This window comes from Vipera berus (genome assembly GCF_964194415.1).
Source record: "Vipera berus genome assembly, chromosome: 1".
NCBI lineage: Eukaryota > Metazoa > Chordata > Lepidosauria > Squamata > Viperidae > Vipera > Vipera berus.
In genome coordinates this window covers 179977576-180002490 of record NC_138202.1, presented here as the reverse complement: position 1 = coordinate 180002490, position 24915 = coordinate 179977576, and the positions used below count along the sequence as shown (strand labels likewise).

At 40.2% G+C, this 24915-nt stretch overlaps 1 protein-coding gene across 3 annotated transcripts in view; it reads right to left on the bottom strand.

Moving 5' to 3' along the window:
• Positions 1 to 763: 763 nt before the first annotated feature.
• The window catches only part of PIKFYVE (phosphoinositide kinase, FYVE-type zinc finger containing), a 99039-nt gene continuing 74887 nt past the window's right edge, over positions 764 to 24915 (bottom strand). For all 3 annotated transcript variants that reach the window (XM_081315177.1, XM_081315178.1, XM_081315179.1), the window contains 11 exons: positions 24497 to 24592; positions 21008 to 21091; positions 19550 to 19641; positions 17516 to 17680; positions 16396 to 16455; positions 13917 to 14093; positions 13617 to 13720; positions 13198 to 13326; positions 6689 to 6950; positions 3692 to 3766; positions 764 to 3558 (listed from right to left, as the gene is read on the bottom strand). In XM_081315177.1, coding sequence (XP_081171303.1) covers positions 3443 to 3558; positions 3692 to 3766; positions 6689 to 6950; positions 13198 to 13326; positions 13617 to 13720; positions 13917 to 14093; positions 16396 to 16455; positions 17516 to 17680; positions 19550 to 19641; positions 21008 to 21091; positions 24497 to 24592 — 1360 coding nt within the window. In that variant the 3' untranslated portion in view covers positions 764 to 3442. The remainder of the gene's footprint in view (positions 3559 to 3691; positions 3767 to 6688; positions 6951 to 13197; positions 13327 to 13616; positions 13721 to 13916; positions 14094 to 16395; positions 16456 to 17515; positions 17681 to 19549; positions 19642 to 21007; positions 21092 to 24496; positions 24593 to 24915) is intronic.

Sequence of the window (24915 nt, the reverse complement as noted above, 5' to 3'; positions counted from 1 at the left end):
TCTCATTGGGATTTATTTGGATTCTGAGCTGGAAAGCCTTAAAAAAAACTGACAAAAACCCAGTAGCTATATTGCAGCAGCTTTTCTACTAATTTCCCAGAAGCTCTGGGCAACAAGTGGGAATTCCAGGAGCTGTAGATTGTGTGTATGTGTGCCTCTGAACAAATTATAATACAACCATGTTAAGTCTTCGGTGACAAATCAGGAGTCTGGTAGCACCTTTTCCAATTAACGCATTAAAAGGTGTAAGCTTTCATGAACTGCAGCTCACATCATCAGATGCAAACTCCCGATTTTACCTTTTACTTGCTTATATGATACACGAGATGCTTGAATAGAAGGAAGGCAGCTGCAACCTGCTCCCGTTCCCAGGCTTTTTGTGGGTAACACAGGAGTTGGCAAGCTCCATAAAATTGTGGAAGAACCAACAAAGTACTCCTTTTCAAGTTTGACCCACCCATTCTATCCTGTTTCTAAAATTCATGCAAAGATATTATTACCCAATGTTTTAATACCTATTTCCAAATATGTATTATACATTTGAGTTGAAATTTTGCTAAAACATTTGGAAATGGTCTAGCTAGCTGGTAGTTGTCTGCACCTTTGGATTGCAAGATAAAACAATCAAACGTATGTAATATCTCTCCCGATAACCTTAGTACATAATTGACTCAAATCAATCTTCTCATTTTACAATGCCAACATTAGTATTTTGAGGCAATGATAAAATAAACCAGCAGGGCACAACAGATAATATTTCAATTATTTTATTGTTACACTCTCTATACATAATTTTGTAAATGGAGAAATGTATTTAAATAGCTTAACATATCAGAATCATAAAAAACATCTCAACTGATAAAAATATGCACATTATATACATTAAATAATCTGAAAATATTTTATGGTTAACATATTTTTTAACATTTTGATTCAATTATTTTTCCCAATTGTAACACAGCTAATTTTTTGGATGCCCATTGTTTAGGTTGCAGCAATATGGACCACCTATTAAGTTGCGTGTTATGCACATAACCCCTTACCATTGCTAACTGAATAGTTAATGAAGTATATCTTTCCCACAACTGTAGGCTTAATTAGACACAAAAGACACAAGAAGTCTATACATATCAAAATTAAAGGGAACATATCAGAGTGAGTACAACTTGAATACTGTTCAAAATATTTGCTTCCAGAATACTGTGTTAACACCCCATATCAATTTAAAGAGGTCACAAACTAAATAACGTATCAAGATTTGGGGGCCCACCATACAAATTTCTGGTATAAAATGTTGAGTGGCATTTATTTTTTTTTCAAAATGTAAAGAAATAATTATTAACAGAATTTGAAATGTTATGGATAATCTTCAACAGAATTCATTTTAAAAAAGAAAAAACTGCTTTACTTTCTAGTTAAGGTGCTCCTGAATGTTTTTCCATGATGCAGAATTCGTGACCCTTAAATTCTTGTTGGAATCTACATTAGTTGGATGTATTGTGTATATCAGGACAGATGTGTGTGTAGGGTGTAGCATGTGTGCGTGTGCTTCAATTGTGGCAAGGAAGTTACATTAGAATAGGAATATGACATTTTCAGTTGCTACTTGTCTACTAATATGCATATTCATTACTCACAACTGCCTACAAATATTTTGGCCTCTGGCTAATTAGCAGAAGAAGTGAATCTTGGAAAGTCACTTCATGCTATATTTTGTTCTTTAAATTCAGACAAACATTTGTTTCAAATTACTTTGTACCAACTAAATACTAATATTGCTGTTTAAGTAATGAATAATTAAGGAATGTGTTTTTTCATTGGTATCAAAGCTAATGACTTTTATTCAATAGCCCTAAATAAATAAATAAATAAAATGAATATAAACAGAATAAAAACTTGGTTATAAACATTAATTTATTCAAATGATTATATGGTTTTATATAAAAAAATTTATTACTTCAGACAAATTTAAACAAGACTAGCCACAAAAGCAGATTTAAGATTTTAACTTCCCTATGAAAAATCCAACCTACAACCTAGTCCACACATGCATCATCAACTGTCTCTAAGCCAACATTTAATGACTTCCTGGAATGCTGTAATTTTCCCTAGGCTATGAAAAATAGTGTAGGTTTAAGGCTCCTGGCTGCAACCAGAAGAGTAATAAAAAGGGAAAACTTATATCAATTCAACCAACAACTTGGGCTCAAGCCAAGTGGTAGACAATCAGTAAGACTACAAATCTTATCTGCTTAATGACACATCTTTTTTAATGTAGTAAACATTTTATATTTACAAAAATACTTTAAAAAGTGCTTACTCTCAATTTGTAAAAGTACCCAAATCTTTACCCATGAAGTCTAATTTGCCACCCACCCCATATCCTCCTCATACCTCCTCCTACTTCTTTTCTTGTTCAGAGCATCTACCACAACTGCAAATGTTTTGTGGTGCCAAAGGAACTACTGTTTTAACAGCCTAATGTATTAATACAACCTGAGTATGTGCAGCACAGCAACATTAATAGTACATTCCTTGAATGGTGCTAAAATGAAAAGAAACTAGGATAATGTTTTTATCAAGTAGTTATTAGTTACAGAATTAAAATAAAATCTGATCAAAAACATCCCTATATTTTGCTGTGACAAAAAGAGAGAATGGAATAAGTGTTAAAGGCATATTTTAAAGTAACACCTAGTGGTTTGAGATTGACACTCAACCACAGAGGTTCCACTTGAGAAAAAATTTACCTTTGGGGCACGTATATATATTTGAACCTGAACTTTTCTGAAATTTGTTTCAAGCCTAAATTAGAATTCAGAAAGAGATGTAGCCCTCCAATAAAATATCAGACCACACAAAAAATGTACAACATTAAAACAGGGCTTCAAATGACCATATGGGATGTATGAAATGATTAAAATAATCAAAATACTGCTCAACGGAAAGTTGCAAAATAAATCCAGTGCACAGTAAATCACAATATACAATAATGCTTACAAAATAAACTCCTACCACAGGGCAGCACTAGTAACAGTCTCAATTGGTTCCTCATGATTGAAGACAACAGAATCAAAACTGCAATTGGTGGGGCCAGTATGCCCCCTATTATTAAGACCATTGTTTTGATTGTTCACTGCCACTGGCTAATCAGTGCATCAATACAATGCTGCGTAATTTCTGACAAGCTCCCCCTTGGTCCCAGACCTGTCCACTTCAGGTTTCGTGAAAGTTAACATTCTGATTCGGAAAACTGAATGCTTCTTCCACTGGCATCTCAAGGGCAAATTCACATGGCAAGAAAGCCTCGCTATGAAGGCTGTAGCAGAAGACCCCTGAGCTGCAGATGTCAGAGGTGAGCTGAGGATGGCAATGGAGAAAGACAGTCCTCTGTTATATCCTTTTTGAATCAGAAGAAATCATTCCGTTGCACCACTTTATCTTAGCAGTTCAAGCCCAGGCCTGTCCAGTGATCTGGTACCATCAAAAAGTACTTATCCATTGCTTCACAAAATCTAGTACGGTACAATTCCGGAGATACTACAGTTGGCATTTTACCTAATAATGCAAATGAAGAAAAAGATCCTTGAAAATGTTATAATAAACAATACTTTTAAAACATCTAATATTTGGCAGCTGGGAAAGGAGGAAAATGCAATCAATATTGATTAGAAAAAAAAATTGGACCTACCTTGTCCTCCTAAGATCCCTGTTGACTTCACCACCATTTCAAGTTTTTTATCCCAAGTAAATGTGCGAATGTAATCTGATGTAAAAAGGTACACAGCATTAGGTAACTACACAAAGAACATTTTGGTAAAATAGAATATCTTTATTGCCTTTCCTAGGCATTATGAGACTGCAACCAAATTCTAGTAGTTTGCCAAAATGCCTTTTAAAGTATAAATTATACTTAAACTATAAATTTTATACAGTAACAATTCATTACACTCAAGTGATACTCAGCGAAGTTTTCTCCAGTGCATATTTCTGACCTTCATTAAAACATGTTTTACAATGGGCAAAAAAGATGAAGCCAAGCCTGAAAGTCTTTCCATTTTAAAACATAAGCCACCAGAAGGAGACTGTTCCTCAGGGTTATACATTGAGAATGGGCTCCAAGAAATTTGATATACAGGACCACAATTTGAAGGGTTTAACAAATGTTAACTGAGGAAATATGTGTTTTGAGTTAAATGAAACAAACATTATCAAGTTTATGAAATTTATATAAATAAGCCAAATCTTGAGTACATTGCTGTAATCTTCAAGTATTCCTCAAGTTACAAATGTAACGGAGCTTGCCAATTCCATTCGTAACTCAAGGATTCGTAGAAGTGAATCGCATACTTTGAACGCGATCACTCCCTGCTTTCATACATGCATTCACTAATCGAATGTGTGGGTCGTTAAGTGCACATGAGGTATCTCAGGGTGGGGAAGGCCATTGGGAGGGGCCTAGGAAACAGGCCACTTGCTTAAGACTACCCAAGGCCTCCCCTGACCCATTGAGGTACCTCATGCAATTGCTTCCCCTCCCATCCTGCCACGCTGGGTCACTTGTGAGGATCTGTCTTCTCTCTGCCGCTTTTTTTTTTCATGATGATGATTTCTCTTCCAGCATCCGATTGGCTTGCAAACGCTTTTCACGTGCCGAGAGTGAAATGTTCTGAGCACCATGATATCACTCAGGCCGCAAGATCATGGTGTCCAGAAGCTTCCAATCTCTGTGTAAAAAGTTTGAAAGCATCCGTCGGCTTGCAAACTTTTTATGCAGAGACTGGAAGATCACAAAGCTCAGAACGTTTCACTCTTGGCGTGCGAAAAGCATTTGCAAGCCGATAGGACGCTTTGAGACAGTGCAATTTCGCTGCCTCAAAGAATCCCATCGGCTTGCAAAATATTTATGTGAAGACTGGAAGCTTCTGGACACCGTGATCTTGTGGCCTAAAGTCCTGTGAGATCAAGGTGCTCAGAACATTTCACTCTTGGTGCGTAAAAAGCATTTGCAAACCGATTGGATGCTGGAAGAGAAATCATCAAAGAAACCACAGCAGCAGAAAGGAGACAGATCCTCAGAAGGTAAGTGACCGGGCATGGCAGGATGAGAGGGGGGAAGCAATTGTGGGGAGCAGGGTGAATGTTGCAGCACCTCTGTGGTCATTCATAAGGGCAAACAACTACCGTGGTGCTGCAACATTTGTAATTTCGGGATTGTATCGTAAACACTAGGGGATGCTTATCAAGTAACTTCAAACAGGTGCTAACTGAACTGTCGTAACTCAGGATTATCTGTACAGGTAGTCCTTGACTTACAATCACTTAAGTTAAGATGGACCCCCCCTCCAAAGCTACTGACAACCCAGTCCCAAACCTATGGCCACTGCAGTCTCCCCACAATCGTTTGCTCTTACAACTGAGTGCAGCAAAGCTGCAGCGACACTCCCCCCCCCCCCCGAGTCCCCCACAGGCCTTGGGCCTGCTTCACGTCCCACTGGGCTTCATAATCTCCTCCTCACTTACTTTTCAAAGATCTCTGGTGTTCCAGAGCTTGGGTTAGGGAAGGAGGTCAAGCTGCTCTGTTGTTGGGTTATGTGGCATGATCCCAGAAGTGGCCATTTTGGGGATACCTGCATTGAATTGTGGCCACTTGGAAAATGGCAGCCACTTCTGGGATATATAAATCTAATAAAATAAATAATAATAAATAAATAAATTGCGCCACATGGCTCAGCAACAGAGCGGCTTTCTTTGCTTCACTAATCCGAGCTCCAGAGATCTTTGAAAGATAAGTGTAGAGTGGGTGACATGGAGTGAGTAGGGATGTGTGGGATCTGGTGAGGTGGGAAGCAGGGCCAAGGCCTGTGGACCTCAAGGGTGGAAAATAGAGCAAAGGATGCCTCAGGAAGTGGGGATGGCCTTGAGAGGCCTGGGGCAAGGCCTGGGCTTCCAGGTCCTTTCTCAGGGCCCCTGAGACACCTCATGCTCTGCTTAACGACCCGCTTGTTCATTTAATGACTGTACTAGGGCAAGCAGGATGGGAGGGTTGTGAGGTGATCTTGTGGGCGCTTCACTTAACAGCCATCATGACTTCTGACCATAAAACGCAGGCTACATTTCAGTTGAGTCAAGGATTGCCTGTATTTTTTTTTATTTTTTTATTCCTATTTATATCCTGCCCTTCTCCGAAAACTCAGGGCAGCTTACAATCTAAGAAGCACAAATCAATGTGCTTAGCAATAGCCTTCATTCTATGTATATGCCTGCTTATTAGGGCTTTCGCCCCCCCCCCCAATGGCATTGTTACAAAGTCAGCTTATTGCCCCCAACAATCTGGGTCCTCATTTTACCTACCTCGGAAGGATGGAAGGGTGAGTCAACCTTGAGCCTGGTGGGACTCGAACCTGCACTAATTGCAGGCAGCTGGTGTTACTTAAGGAGGCATTAGCCCACTGCTCCACCAAGGCTCTTTGGTGGAGTATTGTCAAGATTGATTTACAGCATAATTTCTAAAGAATCATTTCTCCATCACTTTCCTTGTAACACTTTTTAATATAATAGAGGTAGTCAAGTTATAGGCCACAACTGATCTAAACAGAATATCAGCCAACCCAAATAATCTGCTTTATGTAAATAACTGTTTAATGGACAATCACACCTTGGTAATTTGCAGATAAGGATAACATACCAATAATTCCAACAACAAGTTCATTAGTGGTATCATCCCTGCCCACGAGAAGAGAATAATCAATGATGAGATGGCTGGAGAGGAAGTAAGAATCGCTGTGGATGGAAGCCTTCAACACAGCCTTGGAGTGAGAACGGATGTACAAGGGATTATCACGCACCAACTTCAACAAATTTTCATCCAGCAGAACCACATCACAACTTTCTTTCCCTGTGTCAGTTTTCACATTTCTATTTCGCAGAGAACCTTTCAGGTCAAAAACCTAATAGTAAAAGGAAACAATACACTAATTTAACAGAGGGAGAATTTTTCAGAATTCTGAATTCAACAGGAAGAGTTTATTTAATTAAAAAATTTGTAGTATACATATTACAGGATTTGTAACTTATAAGCTTGGCAAATTTCTAAAAAGCATAATAACCTCATGAGAGCAGCAGTGTGTACATTTAATAAATATTTTAATAAATAAATGTAATTCTCATTCATGCCAGATTTAATATTGTACTAATTGTACAACAACTCTCTAAACTAAAAACTCACAGGGCTACTTCTGATACTACAACATCCTTTATTTAGAACTTATTTAAATCTCTGTTAGATTATCAGTGCAATCTGTACTGGTTATGTCTATGTCTTTTCACTGATAAAATGATCAGAACATTTCTTGGTAAAAAAAAGATTCCTGGCAGTGATGGGGAGACTGATTCGGTCTGTCCTGCAGTATTCTGGAATTTCCAATGATTACGGAGCAGATACACAAACCCCTGCTTCAATGTGAGAAAGTGCTATTGAACCCATAATCCTGCTTGCTCTTTGACAAAGAAGGCAGCAAAAAGTGCTTATTTCATTGCTTCCATCACAGCCTCAAATAGTGATTCAACAGAACTATTCTAAATAACCTTGGGATCAGTATCATTTACTCCCGTCAATTTTATTTTCCAGCCTTCACACTTCTGCTAGGGTAATTTTTCAGAACAATTTAGGGATAGAACCGTGACTGTTATAGGTGGCAGCCAGGAACCAAGTGTCCAATGTTTGGTTGGTGAAGTTCAGAAGATCAGTTCCATTTTTTTTCAGCCTAAAAATGTAGACAAAATGCTTGTAGTGATTCATTTGATCACCTTCTCCTTTGTCCAGGGACTGTTGAATGCATCATTTCATAAGTGGACAATGGCTTCTGCCTTTAAAGGGCCAACTGAGTGAACTTTCCTGAAAAGAAAAGAACCTCTCTGGTCCCAGAGGACTACAAATGTTGCTCAAATCATACAGCAGCAATAAACTGATTACATGCCCATTTGTGTTTTCAGATCTGTTCTACCCTGAATTCCAGCCTGGTTACAGGGCAGAAGTGGCTTTGATCACTCCGACCTATAATGGGGAGGTGAGGTAGAGATTATAACACCTCTATTCTATTACTTCTCATGGTATTCATAGAATAGAATAGAATAGAAAAGAATAGAATAGAATAGAATAGAAGAGAAGAGAAGAGAAGAGAAGAGAAGAGAACAGAACAGAATAGAATAGAATAGAATAGAATAGAATAGAATAGAATCTGGAAGGGACCTTGGAGGTCTTCTAGTACAGCCCCCAGCTCAAGCAGGAGAACCTATACTGTCTCAGACAGATGATTGTCTAGTCTCTTCTTTAAAATCTCCAGTGATGGAGCGCCCATGATTTCTGAAGGCAGAACATTTCTTGCAGAACATCCCACAGATTTGGGACACTTGCAGTCATCATTTCCATTCCTCTCTGTGTGACGGATTCCAGGGAACAATATTGGCAATCTTGTTATGGAGAATCTCAAAGTATTATTCTCTTTCTAATGCTGTTCAGAGTCTATATGAAGCCACTTGATGTGGTTATTAAAGGATTTGGAGGATATGCTAACCATGTTGTTGTTGTTAGCTGCGAAGTCGTGTCCGTCCCATCGCGACCCTATGGACAACATTCCTCCAGGCCTTCCTGTCCTCTACCATCTTCTGGAGTCCATTTAAGCTCGCGCCTACTGCTTCAGTGACTCCATCCAGCCACCTCATTCTCTGTCGTCCCCTTCTTCTATTACCCTTGATCTTTCCCAGCATTAGGCTCTTCTCCAGTGAGTCCTTCCTTCTCATTAGGTGGCCAAAGTACTTGAGTTTTAGCTTCAGAATCTGGCCTTCTAAAGAGCAGTCAGGATTGATCTCCTCTAGGACTGACCGGTTTGATCGCCTTGCAGTCCAAGGGACTCGCAGGAGTCTTCTCCAGCACCACAGTTCAAAGGCCTCAATTCTTTGGCGCTCAGCCTTTCTTATGGTCCAACTTTCACTGCCATACATTGCAACTGGAAAGACCATAGCCTTGACTATACACACTTTTGTTGACAGGGTGATGTCTCTGCTTTTTAGTGTGCTGTCTAGATTTGCCATGGCTTTCCTCCCCAGGAGCAAGCGTCTTTTAATTTCTTGGCTACATTTCTATGCTAACCATAGTCAGGGCTATTTCTCTGAATGAGGTGGAGCCTTGCATAATCCAATCTGTCCTTAACTGCGATGGTGGACTGGATGAACTAAAACTAAAATCCAACAAAAGGACTAAAGGTAAGTGGTTCCCAAGTTTAGGAATGAAGAAAATGCTCTAGTGGAGGACATGTTCCTCTGAAGGAACCCAGTTGCAGCTAATAATATTCATTTTTTTTAAAAAAAAGTTTTATTAGTTTTTCAATTTACAACCTATATATTTAGAAAGTATCATGATACCTGGGTAGTCCTCAGTTGAGTAACAGTTTTCAATAATAGTTTGGGTTACATTATCATAACATCCTTCTCTATTTTCCTCAACATTCAATACAACGTATTTAAACTAACAAATTTCTAGGAATAGCATGGTCAATTAAAGAAGATTTTGTCAATCCAATTTTGATAAGGTATATCTATATCCTGTTATTACATTTTATCTAATTTTGGTATTATTTATTTATTTATTTATTTATTTTATTTTAATTCCATTTATATCCCGCCCTTCTCTGAAGACTCAGGGTGGCTTACAAGCTTAGCAGTAGCCTTCATTCTATGTTATAGAATAGAATAGAATTATATAATATAATTATAGAATTATAGAATTCTATTCTATAATTATAGTATCCACATTTAACTTTTAACATCCCACATAGTATTCACAACCCAAAGTTCCCTTATTACACCAAAGATTGTATCATCTAACATACATGCAATAGTTAAATAGCTAGCTTCTATCTAATAAACATTGTTTATTTCATATCCTAATACAAATTACCAATTGGAGAGTCTATATTTATCAATCTACTTCTACTTATACATAATCAAAATTTTAACATCAAACATAGGATCCATAAGCCAAATTTCCATTATATCAATATATAAATTTATAATATTTGAAATAAGCTTAATAAATACTTAAACACATTTTAATTCTATCTCACGAATATTTTCTATTTCAGATCCTAATAAGTCACTAATTACTAACAAAATAACCTACAATAATTCTCTAGGAATTTATTTTTTAAATCTAACTATTCTTTTTTTGCCAGTTGGGTTTCCAGACCCAGGGCTTTAAATAGCCAAATAGGTCTTCATTTGCTTGCATGCATATTATTTGCACCAGAGGAGGCCATCCAACCAGCAATATACAAAGGTTGAACCATTTATAGTCATTATATTGTTGCCATATTAATTCCACTCTCTTTATTTGCTCTGACATCTCTGTCTGCAGTTCAGTTTGGATTCTTCTTCCATCTGAGTTGATCTGTTTTGAGTAGAAAATCTTATCCAGTTTTATAGTTAGTAAATGACTGTCCAAGCTTTCCACAGGTTGTCTTTGTTGGTCTTCAGCATCCTTTATGTTGGCATCACTATCTTGCATGTACTGTACTTCTGAAATTGTAGGCTCCTTAGAGAGGGTCAGAAGTTGAGTATTAAGTTTTTCCCTAGTTTGTTGTTGGTCTTTAAGATTGTCTGTCGAAGTAGTAGTTCCTTGTACTTTAAAAATTGTAGGTTCTTTGAGTAAAGTCAGGTTTTGGATATTAGTTTTTTCAGTACTTTGTTGTTGTTGCTTATATTCCTCTGTCTCAATAGTAATATCTTCCAATTTTGTTATATTCTGAAGTGTAAGTTCTTTAGTTGCAGTCTGGGTTTGTTTGCAACTTAAGGTTGGCATGTGTTATTAAATCTAGAGATAGACATCTCTATGTTTCAAGTATAAGTTTATAGTCAAGCGAGGTTTGTGGCTGATCCTTCTCCATTTTGTAGTATTTATAAATAGTCCTTAGTGGAGGCTATTTTTCAAACAAAAATCAGTAAGTGTTCACCTCCACAAGTCTAAACCAAATTCATCTCCAGCTGTTTCAGGATTTTATGTCAATGCCAAGGTTAGTTCAGAGCATGTTTGCCAGTAGTATTTACTTGCTGTAACAGGCTTAGCCACTAGATGTCCCCAGAGTACTTCAAATCCTTTTCAGACAGAGTCTTTTGTTTATTTCTTTTTGTTTATTTTATTTTTAGACTAGTAGGTAGAATAGTCCATTTCTGTAAATATAGGAACTTTGGGCCAAAAGTAGAAAGGCAGTAAGTCCAATTAATCAGTATAATTTTGTACAAGGCTTTTTCTTTTCTCTCCCAATGTAGACAAAGGCCGCTATTAAGGAGGGTGGGGGAAAAATATCCCTTCCCTCTCTCCTCACATGGGGAAACAAATTTGGAAAGCTTTTGGTAGGGAAAGTAGACGATTAGGAAAAAAGAAGGCAATTCTCACCCAGTTTTCAAGTGCTTTCAAGTGCTTTGTTGTGCTTTTGGCTTCAGTGGGAAACGGCTAAACGATGGGCCATGGGAGTGGCCGCTGCCCTTCTACTGACTGGAGAGACCTGTCCCCTGCTCGTCGCCCCTCCAGGGCAACTTTTGACCCCTTTACAGGGGCCCCCCCGATGAAGAAATCCAGGTGACGCGAGAAGCAATTCCCTCGCGTGTCTGGCTGCACCGAAATCCCGCAGCTAATGATATGGTTTTGGAGTTGGGTATCATCAGTACGCTGATGATACCCAGCTTTTTATTTCGACCCCAAACCACCCCAGTGATGCCCTCGACATGATGTCCCGTTGCCTGGAAGCGGTTCGGGTCTGGATGGGGAGGAACAGGCTTCAACTCAACCCCGACAAGACTGAGTGGCTGTACGTACCGGCATCTCGGGATATTCAGAATATTCCGTCTCTTTCTATGGGGGGTGAGCTATTACCCCCCGTAGATAGGGCTTGCAACTTGGGAGTCCTCCTAGATTCACAGCTTACTCTGGAAGACCACATAATAACTGTGACTAGGGGGGCCTTCGCCCAGGTTCGCCTGGTGCACCTATCTAGACCGGGATGCCCTGCGTACGGTCACTCATGCGCTCGTGACCTCTCGTTTAGACTACTGCAACGCTCTCTACATGGGGCTGCCCTTGAGGACCACTCGGAGGCTCCAACTGGTACAGAATGCAGCCGCGAGAGTTGTGCTGGGAGTCTCCCGATACTCCCATGTTACACCTCTGCTCCGTGAGCTGCATTGGCTCCCAGTTGTCTTCCGAGTGAGATTCAAGGTTTTGGTAATGGTTTTCAAGGCCCTACATGGCATGGGTCCGGAGTACCTCAGGGATCACCTGCTGCCAGCATCAACTTCCCTCCGCCCTGTGCGTTCCCACAGAGAGGGCCTCCTCAGGGTGCCACCGGTCAGAGAATGTCGTCTGGTGGGGGGGAGGTCCTTCTCTGTGGGCGCCCCGGATTTATGGAATCGGTTGCCGGTTGAGCTCCGGATGGCGCCCAACCTTCGCTCCTTCCGGCGCGATCTGAAGACTTATTTGTTCGAACAAGCCGGCCTGGCCTGATGGGGGATGGGTTGGGATTTTATTGTCATTGTAAATATATTTACCTATTGTTTTAGCTTGGGCATTTCGTTTAATTCTTTTTTAACTTTTGTATCTTTGTACTTTTATATGTTTGCCCTGTTCACCGCCCTGAGTCCTTCGGGAGAAGGACAGTATACAAATAAAATTATTATTATTATTCTTATTCTTGAATCCCTCGTTGTCATTCGAGGAACAGGTGATCTTCATATCTAGGAAGGTTAACTGTCAACTTGCCTTCCTGGTCTGGGAAAGTTTGGCCACAATGATTTATACACTGATAACCTCTAGAATGGATTACCCTAATATATTCTAAGTGGCACTGCCCTTGTAATTGGTTCAAAAACCATTTCAGGATTCCATGCAAAAAGCAGTGGATAAATAACTAAATACCTTTTATATGCTGCATTGAAGTAGGGCATGTCATAATTTCCTACCAAAGCAATTAAACTGGAACAGAATTCCCTGATGGAGATCCATTAAAGAGGAAAACATTGCAGGTAATTCCTCAACATTCTCAATTATAACAAGTTGCTACTGAAATCAATAGTCTTATTAAATCTTCCATAGCAATCCAGAAGAAAAACAACACTTCCCATTTCTGTAACAAAACACTTATTCACCTGAGCCATTTTTCTTCCATAGAAGAGGTTTTCCATGACCAGCAGATCAAGCTTCTTTTCTGTGTTGTTCTGAGAGTTTTTATAGCCTATTCGATAAACCCCAAGAATCTTGGCCAAAGCTGTGGGTTTCTGAAATAAAGTGTTAATTTATTCATCAGTTGCTGTAGGTTCTACTCTCCAATGCAAATGTTTATCTAGATTTAGTAAGAAAGAATACAGACACAAGTTAAAAAAATATATAAAGAATTACACAAAGTCAACACTGTCTTCCTTCAAAAGGCATTCTCAGTTGATATTACTCAAAGGTAAGTCAGTAAATCAGTAAATAAGCTATGTTTATTTCTGTCATATATTTCTATTTAATCCTGATGCTTCCTCTTGGGTTAAAGGCAAGGGACAAAATATTCCACAAATCTTACCTTTTGTTGAACTGCATTAGTAATGTATGTGAAGTAATGCGGGGCAAAGTCGAGAAAGGACTGGACTTCCAGGCGAGGCATTTGTTTCAAGATGAATCGGTCATCTAAAGAAGAAAATATGTTGATCTACTGTTCGAAGACGTAACTGCAATTCCTCCAAACATCATCAGTGAAAACTGTATCACAGAAGGATTTCTCTGACCCATGTTTATCTCTAGTTACTGAGATGTCATCTCAGAGTTGTTCACATGCCATAACAAGGAAGAGCCCAGGTCTATGAGGTATTGAGAAGGTATCTACCTTCAGTCACATAAAAAGCAGCTCCTGATTTCCCTCCTCTTGCCTGCCAAGGCAGTGAGTGAGAGAGAGAATGGATAAAATCTTCTTCACTACTTCCAAGAATCACTTCACGCATTTTATGGAACTCCCCTGCATAGTAAATCCTGCAGTAAAACTTGGCATTAGCATCGGAGAATTCTGCAAAAACAACAAAATAAATATTTTATTTTTTTAATGAATTAAATAAAGGAAGTTCCATTTTCTAAATTAGATGCTTACATTATTTTCCTAACTCAGACTGGAGGATGATCTATGTTGTTCACCAGATCTTTTTGATTTCAACTGTGCAATAGTAATCTGCAGTATGTGAGTGTATGTATACATACAAAGAGAGAAACAGGAGATTATGGAAATTGGGACTTTCTTCAAGCAAAAGATGTTTTTGATAATTGAGCTATAGACCTGAGGTCCCTTTTATTCATGAAAAAAATGGCTAAGTATGGAGGGGAAAGTATTACTTGTCATAAATAGTCATTTATAGAGCCTTGGTGGAGCAGTGGACTAATGCCTCCTTAAGTAACACCAGCTGCCTGCAATTAGTGCAGGTTCGCATCCCACCAGGCTCAAGGTTGACTCAGCCTTCCATCCTTCCGAGGTAGGTAAAATGAGGACCCAGATTGTTGGGGGCAATAAGCTGACTTTGTAATAATGCCGCTTGGGGTGTGTGTGAAAGCCCTAACAAGCAGGCATATACATAGAATGAAGGCTACTGCTAAGCTTGTAAGCCGCCCTGAGTCTTCAGAGAAGGGTGGGATATAAATGGAATTAAAATAAATAAAATAAATAAATAAATTTATATTAATTGCAATAAAAAAGTATGAAAAGGAATCTCAATATTTGCAGAACTGAACTTTATGTGCTCATTTCTTTTCTTCTTACTCTACTCCATTTTTTAAAAAAGGTTTTGAAGCAAGAACAATTTCTGTATTCATGTAGCCGCAGCATTTAAACTGTGCTACACAAATTATTTTAACAGTACATGTAATCAATAGAAGAGAATTTCTGTAGCTCGGGGTTGAACTGTTGAGTCCTTGGTGTTCTATTTGCTTGCAGATGCTTCATTATCCAACTAGGGAATATCATCAGTGCGAGTGAGCGTGGGGATTGCTTCCTGTTTATATACAATAGCTTTTCCTGCCTGTGTTGGTGGCGGTATAGTTTCTCCTGGTAGTTTCTTGATTAAGGCATTATTTTCCGCCTGGTTATTTGCCTGGTGTTAATATCTGCTTATCTGGGTTGACTGCTAGACTGCTTTTTTTCTTCCTCCTTAGCTTTTCTCCAAATGGTAGTGTTCTCAAATAGCACAGTGCTGTTTTTCAAATTGTGCACAGCCTTCTCGTGAAATTTCAGAAGGCCTCAGAAACCTTCCAAAGCATCACAAGAACAGAATGCACTAAATAGAGAATGGTGTGTGCTATTTGAAGACCAGCACAGAAGCCTTGGGAAGAAGGCATGGCAAGCCAGCAGCCAGGACACACCTCTAGGAAGAAAGGTTAGGAAGTATGCCAGGTAGATCTGGTTGGGCCTGCAGAATGGTGGGGCTTTGTGCTGTGATGGCCGGCTGTGGTACATGGTTGAGATGTCACTGGTGGAACAAGACCTGAAGTAGTGGCCTAGAGTGTGTGGCTAAGACTACTGAAGGCCCCATGCCTATATTTTAGCCTCAGTGCTGCCACCGCTGAGGAGTGCCATGGTGTACAGAAGTTAAAAGGGAGTTGAAATGCCCCTGCAGTCATAAGTGTGGATGGACTGACAAGCATCCAAACATCCAGACCACAGGAGTACTTCAACGGCCATAATTTCTACGCCAGTCATAAATACTATTTATTCAGCACCACTGTCATTTCAAAAGATTGCTGAATGAATGGTTGTTAACCAAGGACTATCTGTAATATCTTCTGAAATGGCTGTAAAATGAATTTTATGAGATTGCTTTTTAGTGGCTCATGCAAGTATGCATATGATAGGTCTTCAAATACTGTTCTGAGTTTTGATGATGATGTAACTTGTTAATTGTTACCTTGTTAGTATACTAGTACCTATAGACTTCTGTTCCATATTGCCTAATATAATCTGTTGCACGCATTTGAAATCACATACGGGCTACATTTCATGAGAATGGAGAGAGATATCAGGAAAGGAGGATCTCAATATTGGAATACTGTATTCAATAGCAAAGCCTGAGCAAAGTTAGTAAATGAAACACCTCAGTATTCTGACTCCTTGTGGTAATAAGAATAAATAGCAGTGACATAATAACTAAAGACATCTTACAGAAAAATTACCTGCTCTGCACACAAAAAATATATACTTCATCTCAATTTCAAGGGTCTGCTGAATTCATCTTGAAATCACATGATCAAGATCACAGTGTGAACCTATAGTTACTGTATAATTTACAAAGGGCTTTGTAGCATGTGTTGTTTTGTTATCTACTTACGAAGTTCAACATGTGGATTTCCAAGCTGCTTCTTTTGTGCATCACTTCCCTCTATTTCATCTGGAAAAAATATGAACAAGAAAAATAGACTAAAGATGCAATCTTTTAGGGCCATTTTTATTAATCTGATGGCTTGACTTGGTTTCTAATTCTGGAAATTTAATTTAACACCTCTAAAAGGCAGCAATTTGGAGAAAGATACTTTACATTGTCAGAAAAATGATCCCAGGTTTCCTTGCTGCTAAACAGAGTGCTTTATCTAGTCTGACAGTTAACTATTTTTGAACTGTTACATTTTTCAGGAGTTGCTAGTTTGGCCAATATTAAAACGTGAAGCAAACTCGATCAGTGCTACTACTCGCCATCCTATCTTCCCCCAATCCCAAAACACATTTATTAAACATGGTAATTAATAAATAAAACACAGAGCCACAGCAAATTACAATTAATTTTGGAGGCCTTCTGCTATTAAATGAAACTAACATGAAGAAAAAAAAATACTAGAATCTAAAATTATTCTCATTTTATGTGAATTAATCTGCCTAATTTTTCAACTCCATTTTGTGTTTTAAAGCATGAAATATGAGTCAAATCCTGACATTACTGATTCAAATTATGTATTTTTTGCCCACATTTGTAAATCATGGGAAATAGTTTTTAAAGGGACTAGAACTGAAGAGTTTTAAAAATGACTCCAGGTTCCCTTTCTTTCTCTCTTGAGTCTGACACAGCTTCACTAGAGGGGCCTGACATCTTCTACCAGCTTGCTAGGCTATTCTCCTTCTGAAGAGGAGAGCAATTTTTCTTCTCCCTCCCTGCTTGCTTTCCGTGAGAAACAGCGCAGACCAATTATTCAGACTGAAATGGACAGGAAAAAACCAAAAAGGCAATCCAAAATGAAAAAAAAAGATTGCCACTTACCATTAAAAAGGCTTGAAGGTTTTGCTTTTGGAGGCCAATGCGGTCATGTTTATCCCAACCACATAGTCTCCTCTCCTCCCATTAAGTTTTGCTACTATTAATATCATTTTTCAGAAGATGAAAACTTGTATGCATTTCATTAATCAAGGAATACTGGGTGGGGAAGAGGAAAACAAGATGAAGTTTCTACACTTTTTACCTTGGGTTTCTGCTCCTTGGTTCTCTGCCCCCTCTTTCCCTGTCTGCCCAACTTGGTAGTAGGCACTGTCAGCTCCACGCAAGGTCTCCTTTTTCTGAGAAGATAGATCTGGACTTTTCCCTCCTGTGCCACGGAAGAACGACAGAACTCCATACGGCTTCTTTGCTAAAGACATGAACACAAGAAATATTTGGGGGAGCTCTTTCATCATATGTCATCAAGCCAAGTGATTCCAGCCTAATTACCCGTTGCTCCATATCATTTCATAGCAGCTTGGAGTAATTGTATGGAAGTGTTAGGCAAGAACACTATTTTTCAGAATAAAATTTTACCAAACACCAGTGACCAAAAAACCCACCTATTATCTCAGGTTAATAAACAACACAAAATCTCTGATTTAATCACAAACTATCTAATTATCCTGGTTTCCATCTTATTTAAATCAAGAAACCATTCTTTTGCTAGTTGAGGAGCCTGATTTGTTCCTGGTACATTGCAGATTAAATGATCAGATAATGGTTCAAATGCATTCATTCAAAAATGTTAAAAAATGAGAAACGAAAAGGTAGCATACATATCTTGTTCACACTTCGACATCATTAAACTACTTTAGGACTGCACAGATCTTTATCAAAGTAACAATGAGCAACAGATCCTGTCATTGAACTGTTCCACTTAAACTTACACAATTGATTTGCTACTGTAAACAAAGAAATACTCTCCATTTGGACAGAAAATGCTCCCTAATGCAGCCTTCTCCCAGATAGGCAGAAATATGAAAAGCAAGTCTTACAAAGGGAAGGAGAAAACACTGACTCTGATTTTGCTTGGAGAAATGGCAACCAAGGAGTGATATGTATGCCCTTTGAAGCAATCATTTAGAAGAAGGGTAATATTGGATCAAAGGGCTCCATATACAGCAGAAATTAACTGACAGTAAGAACAGTTTGATAACAGAATTATGTATGAGGAAGGGTGGTGAGGTCCCTTGTTGCAGGACTTCATGCAGAGACTAGAAAGCTATCTGTTGGAGTTGGTCTACTGCTGCTTCTTACTAATGATTTTGTTGAGATACAGATCCTGATTATTCTTATGAGGTAGCACTTAATACATTAAAATTCTTTCTATACATTATTGTCTAATGCAGAGGTCCCCAACCTTTTGGGCACCAGGGACTGGTGCCATGGAGAAAGGTTTTTACGCGGACCGGAGGGGGTGTGGTTTTGAATAGTGCCTGCATCCCGAGGATGGAGCTTTGCTTGTCTGTGCGGCCCACTTGCTGGCATGCTGCGGACCGGTGCCGGTCCACGGACTGGGGGTTGGGCACCCCTGGTCTAATATACATGTGTAGGAAGTTATAGGAAGACAAACTCCAAATGAACCAGAAAAACTTCCTAACATTAAAAGCAGGATAGCTTCAAGGTGAGGACAGGATAGGGGAGGATCTGCAGGGGATCCTTTAATTTTGATTCCTGAACTGAGCCAGTAAAGAACAGTTTTTCTAAGAATGCATTAAAATACTAGTAGCATATCTTTAAAGGAAAAAGTGAATTAATCATAGCAGGGGGCAGTATCTAGCCAACCTTGACTGATCTAAAAAAACCTAAGCAAAACTGGATCTGATTAATACTTATATGGAAGATCAACAGACAACCAAGAGTGTAGATTAGGCTGGGAAGTTGGAAAGACCTCCTAAAAGAAGGCAACAGTAAAGATATTTTAGCAAACAGAAAAAAGATGTCAAGTTCAATTCAAAGGCTTCATTCCTATGTGATGAAATGCAGTTTTAGCACAAACTGTGAGATTAATGAATCAATAAGCCTCACTGATTTTATTAAATGATCTTATTAAATTTATCGAAACAATATTTCCATTAGATTTGTTGTGGGGTTAGAACAGAACTTTAGATAAATTTGAGAACAATATACTGAAGTTTTCAGGATCTGATTTTCCTTATTTGAACAAGTTGTTTTCAAGTCCTGCAGTAAGATAGATAAAAGGATACAAACACCCACAAAACCTTAAATTTCTTACATTGTTCAGCTTCAGTTGTTTGGCTTGCCTGCCCCACATTCGTTTCAGGTAGTCGGACTGGGCTGTTGGTCTTCACTCTGCTCTCAGCCATACTGGAAATCAAAAATAGGTTTTTGGCTACAATTTACTTAAAATCCACTTGATGCAAATGTGATTGCACTAAATATAGAAGCCTAAATTTTGCAGAAGTACCACCCTACATACATATGGGTCATATTTAATTTAGTGAACATAAAAACAACTTTGCTGAATTAGAAAATGGCTGTCAAAACTAGCATACTTTCCCCAACATATGCATTCCTAAAACCCACAAAAGGAGAAAATTTGCTCCCAAGGAGGTTGTCTTTGAGAATGAATGCTATCAAAATGCCACTTCTGAAACTCGGGTTTCATTTGGCTAATAAATAGCTGTCAACAAATCTACAGATAGGCTTCCAGGATCTGATATAATGACATTAGTCTGAACCTGTCATACCTAAAGATGAAGCAGGCATATAAGCAGGGTGGGCAAAAGCCAGGAAACTTGTCTATGGAGTCATCTTATTAAGGAAACAAAGGAAAACATGTCACAAAAACCACACCATGTGCTAAAGCCCACCAAAAGAAGGCCTTAGCATATGGAACCCCTGCCCAAGTCCTATCAGTGTAGTAGATCTGTAAATCAATATGGCAAGAGAAGGTGCCAGTCTTATGGATCAACAAAGCAAGGACTTTGGACCCAAACCTGGCAGCTTCCGTCCCTCTGGCTAATACCTGGCAGCCTAGTTGAGAATGTAAGTAAGTGTGGATAAGTGTGTAATGGGATAAGTCTGTGGATGGGTGAGAAAGAGCAAATGTACATTGTACATAAAATGTATATAAAATGTTGCTGTTACTTAAAATTCACTGGGTCTCCCTGTATTGCAAATAATTCAATGTTTGGTAGAAAGTGTTTTGAGCATGGCTGTTGACCAGAGCTGTGAGCAAGTTGAGTGAGTGATCTAGGTTGAACTCATGAGTGTAACGATCCAAAGCTTCATATAGTAAATTTCCTGGAAAATCCCAGAAGCTAAAGCTATACTGAACATATAAACGGAATGCTGGATTTTGCAGACAGCATAATTTTATATAATACAATATCAAGAGAAAATGTTAGTAAGAATATAGATCAGCCTTTTTTAACCCAATGCCTTTCCAGATATGCTGGGATTCAACTCCCAGAATTTCCAGTCAAATTCAAAGGATGGCTGAATATTCTATAATTTAAAGTGTTCTTGAAATCCCCAGTTTGTGTGTTTCAGGTGTGTCACTTGTTGACAAAAGAGAATGAATGGATCAAATAGCACATGCTGTTGAAGACTTAAAGGAGCAACTGAAAATGGGCCTCTGCTAGCAATTATCAAGGCTACAGGAGGACCTGAATTATTCTTATGAGCCCTAATTGAATGTACAACTAAGACAGAGAAATGAGTTTGTCACCTGTTTGATTGAAATCCTTCTTCAATACTGCTCTTCAAATACAATTTTGATAATTCATCTAAGGCATTTTTGTATTCCTTGCAACTGAAAATAAACAAATACAGGTTTTATTCAAGTGGCTCAATTCTATAGTTTAAAGTATGAGCGGGCATCATGCAAACAGATAATTAAGATGTTATTGGGAAGATAAACTTGTTTCTTGGTTGTACTACTTTAGACCTCAAGAGGTAATTCTCATGTGGGATATTCCTGCACCTGAGAACATTCAGAGGGCATTTTGACACAGTTGTATTTTTGTAATGCAAATTCTCAAGCAATTATTTCTGCTTACCTGTGTTTTCCCTGCTCTGGGAAGGCTGCAGGATGATGAAAAAAAGGGCATCAAGTTGGTCAATGAGGGTGGGGGGTGGGGAATGGATACTCTAGCCTTCCCAATGACTGTAGAGCAGTGATGACAAAGCTACCTGTCTGATCATTCCAAAAGATCTAGAGTAGTGATGGCGAACCTTTTAGAGACCGAGTGCCCAAACTGCAACCCAAACCCCACTTATTTATCATCGGGTGCCAGATGGGCGTGGCCCATTGGATGGGTGTGGCCTACTGGGTATGTGTGGCTGGCATGGGTGTGGCCTATTGGGTGTGTGTCAGGGGCACTTGTGTGGACCTGGGTAGGACTGGGGCGGATCTGAGGGTCTCCAGTGGAGGGGGGATGGGACCAGGGTGAGCGCTGGAGCATGGTCCACTGCAGGAGTCTCACTGAGCATCAGGCCATGCAGGGGGGCCCTGGACGGTGGCACTGACTGCCCGGAGCCATTGGCAGCGAAGGTCAAGCACCCAGCCTGGCCCTTGAGCTCCTACGGCACCAGGATCCCACAGCCCTGCCTAGCCTAGCTGCACTTCCCCGAGCGGGTGCCCAGCTGCATTTACCTCCTCCTCAAGGCTACTGCTTCTGTGCTCACTCTTCTTGGTCAGGTTGCTCATGGTGGGTGCAGAAGGGCAAATTGCATGGGTCAGAGGGAGACCCACTCCCTCTCCATGCGAGGAGACCTAGCTTTGTAACCAAAGCATCCTCAGCAATAGGATGGGAGACCACCAGGGCGTTTGCCATCTCCTGTGCGTGCACTGAGAGGGCGCCCAGCCGGGTTGGGGTGGGCCAGGGCTGGGAAGGGCGGTCCCTTGCCATTTCTGGGACAGCCCTGGGGGGCGGGCAAATTTGGGCCTGGCCTGGCCCCGGCCTGCAGGCCTTGTGTTTGACATGTCTGAGCTACAGCTCTGATAGCTCTGTAGGCACCTGCTGCTTTGGTGGCTCTGTAGCCACCAAAGTAGCAGGTGGAGCGCTGGAGGCTCAGAGAGGGAGGGCACTGGTGGGTAGTCAGGCCATTGGCAAGAGCAACGTGTCTGAGCGGAAAGCGGCCCCGGAACAAGTGGGGCAGGTAAGGAAAGAAATCTTTGCTCCCCCCAGAAATTGCCTATCTTTCCTTACCTGACTCCCAGCCCCGTGCCATTTCTCTTTTGTGATCCGCCGCTGCTGCCACGTGCAAAGAAACAAAGGGGTTTTTTGGGGGGGGGAATCAGTCAATCAATTTCAACTTCTCGTGAAAGGTCGCGAAGTTGGAATTGATTGACTGACCTTTTTTTCCCCAAAAAAAACTTAAGTTCTCGCGAGAAGTTAGAAAGTCTGATGGGACTTTTTTTTTTACCAATAGTCCCACAAACACGCAGTGAAGGCTGAGAAGTGAATGGAGAAACGGAATGCAGCTGAAAGGCAGGTTAGTAAAAAACCACTTGGGGGAGGCGAGGGCATCTGGGCGGGGACAGGCATGGCAACCTTACCCTGCGCGGCTTCAGCAGGTGTCTGGCAGAGGAAGGGAAGCAACTGGTCTACCACCATGCTAGCGCTGCCACGTTGCTTCTCCACCCCATGCACAGGCCCCGCCCCAACCCTTGCAGAGTACCCTGCTCCCGCTGCTCCGCTCCACCCCCATGTAGCACCTTCTTTCCAACTCCAACGCGTCACTTCCTCCGCTGCTGTGGGACTAAAAATAAAGTTCAATCAATCAATTCCAACTTTGCAAAATCTTTTTTTTTCCTGCAAGAAATTGAAATTGATTGATTGAACTTTTTTTTTTTGCACCTGGAGGTGGAGGCCTAAAACAAAAAGGTTTTATAAAACCATCTTAAAAAGCCACTTGCCCGGGGAGATTTTGGTGCAGGTTGCTCATGGACAGGACTGAAGGCCTAGGACTGGTGTGACGATGTGCATGCCCACAGAGAGGGCTCTGCGTGCCACCTGTGGCACAAGTGCCATAGGTTCACCACCACGGACCTAGAAGATGGTGCAAGGAGCCATCAGCCTTTTAGCAAATGAAATTTTATTTAAGGAAACGACCCAGTCAGGTAACATTAATCTAATCTGACATCTATACCATGCAGCATTTAAACTGACCCACCAGAAGGAAACAGGTAATTTTGGGTACTAAGAAAGTTAGTAGGGATCGTGTTATAAAGCACTGAAATATAATAGCAAATAGATCCAAGAAGCAGCAGATCCTATTTCCAGGCTATGCAGGTTTTATTTATTTATTTTATTATACCCTATTCTTCATACAAACTATCTCAAAGTCAGATATAAATGGAATAAAATGTTCAACTGGAGCATACAATATTTGTATGCTAATGAACACAATATGTCCTTGCCTCACTGAGAACAATCAAATGCTTTATCCTTTATTCCCTGAAGGCAAACTTACTAAAATTTCCATAAAACATATTATATTAAAATATAGAAAACCAGTCAGCTCTAAGAAAATAGTTAAGGTTGTATGAAAAGTGCTCAACCTTGATTAAACATCAAAAGAAAGAACTGTGTGAACTTCAGTGGCCAAATTGCCCCGCTCCCCCGTCAAAAGGTAATGCTTTAAAACAGGGATGTCAAACTCAATTTCATTGAGGGCTGCATCAGCATTGCGGTTGCCCTCAGGGGGCCGGGTGGGCGTGGCCAGGGTGGGCGTGGCCTACTGGGTGGGCGTGGCTAGAGTGCGTATGGCCTACTGGGTGGGCATGGCCAGCCATACATCGTTCGAATCAAGGGTGCCTATGGGGGCCTGGGCAGGAGTGGGACAGATCTGAGGGTCTCTGGTAGAAGGAGGGCCTCTGGGCCAGGGCCAAGGCAGCGGGGGCCGTTCCCTCACTGTTTCCAGGATGGCTTCACGGACCACATGAAGCCACTTCGTGGGCCGGATCCGGGCCCCGGGCCTTGTATTTGACATGTCTGCTTTAAAAGGAGGTCACAGAGGGTAGAAGCAGCAGTCAATTAAACAAGGATGAATCAAATGAGTTAACACTGTGCTTTAAAAACCCAAAAGCAAGCAAAGAATTTATTTTTCTGAATGTGGAAGAAGAAATGTATTGGGCTTCTACTCCCATAATCCCCAACAAGAAACCACTGGGCTGAAAGACTTCTACGATCAAAGCAGGAAATCAACATACCTGAGAGCAAAGGCAATGATGGAGCTTGGTTCCTTTTCACAGACAGCAATAGGAACTCGTTCGTGCTCATACATTAAGTAATGCTTGTCAGGCTCACTACATTAAGGACACAAAAATTACAACAAGTCATTTATTTACAACAAGCAGGTCTGCATCACAGATTTCTCAAATGAAAAAAAAACCTTTGAATTTAAAATAATTCCTCCCTGCCCCCAAACAGAAAATTAAACAGAAGAACCTCATTGGCCTCTTTTATTATTCTTAAAATTAAATTATTGGGCGAAGGAGAAATCTAGAGCTCCTTCCAGGTGAATACAGCAATAAAGCAAATTGGGGTAGCCTTTATGGCTTTTATTGTTTTGTCCAAGTATAAAATATAAAGGAAAATGGAAATAGGAAATTAGGGGAAGGAAAAAGAG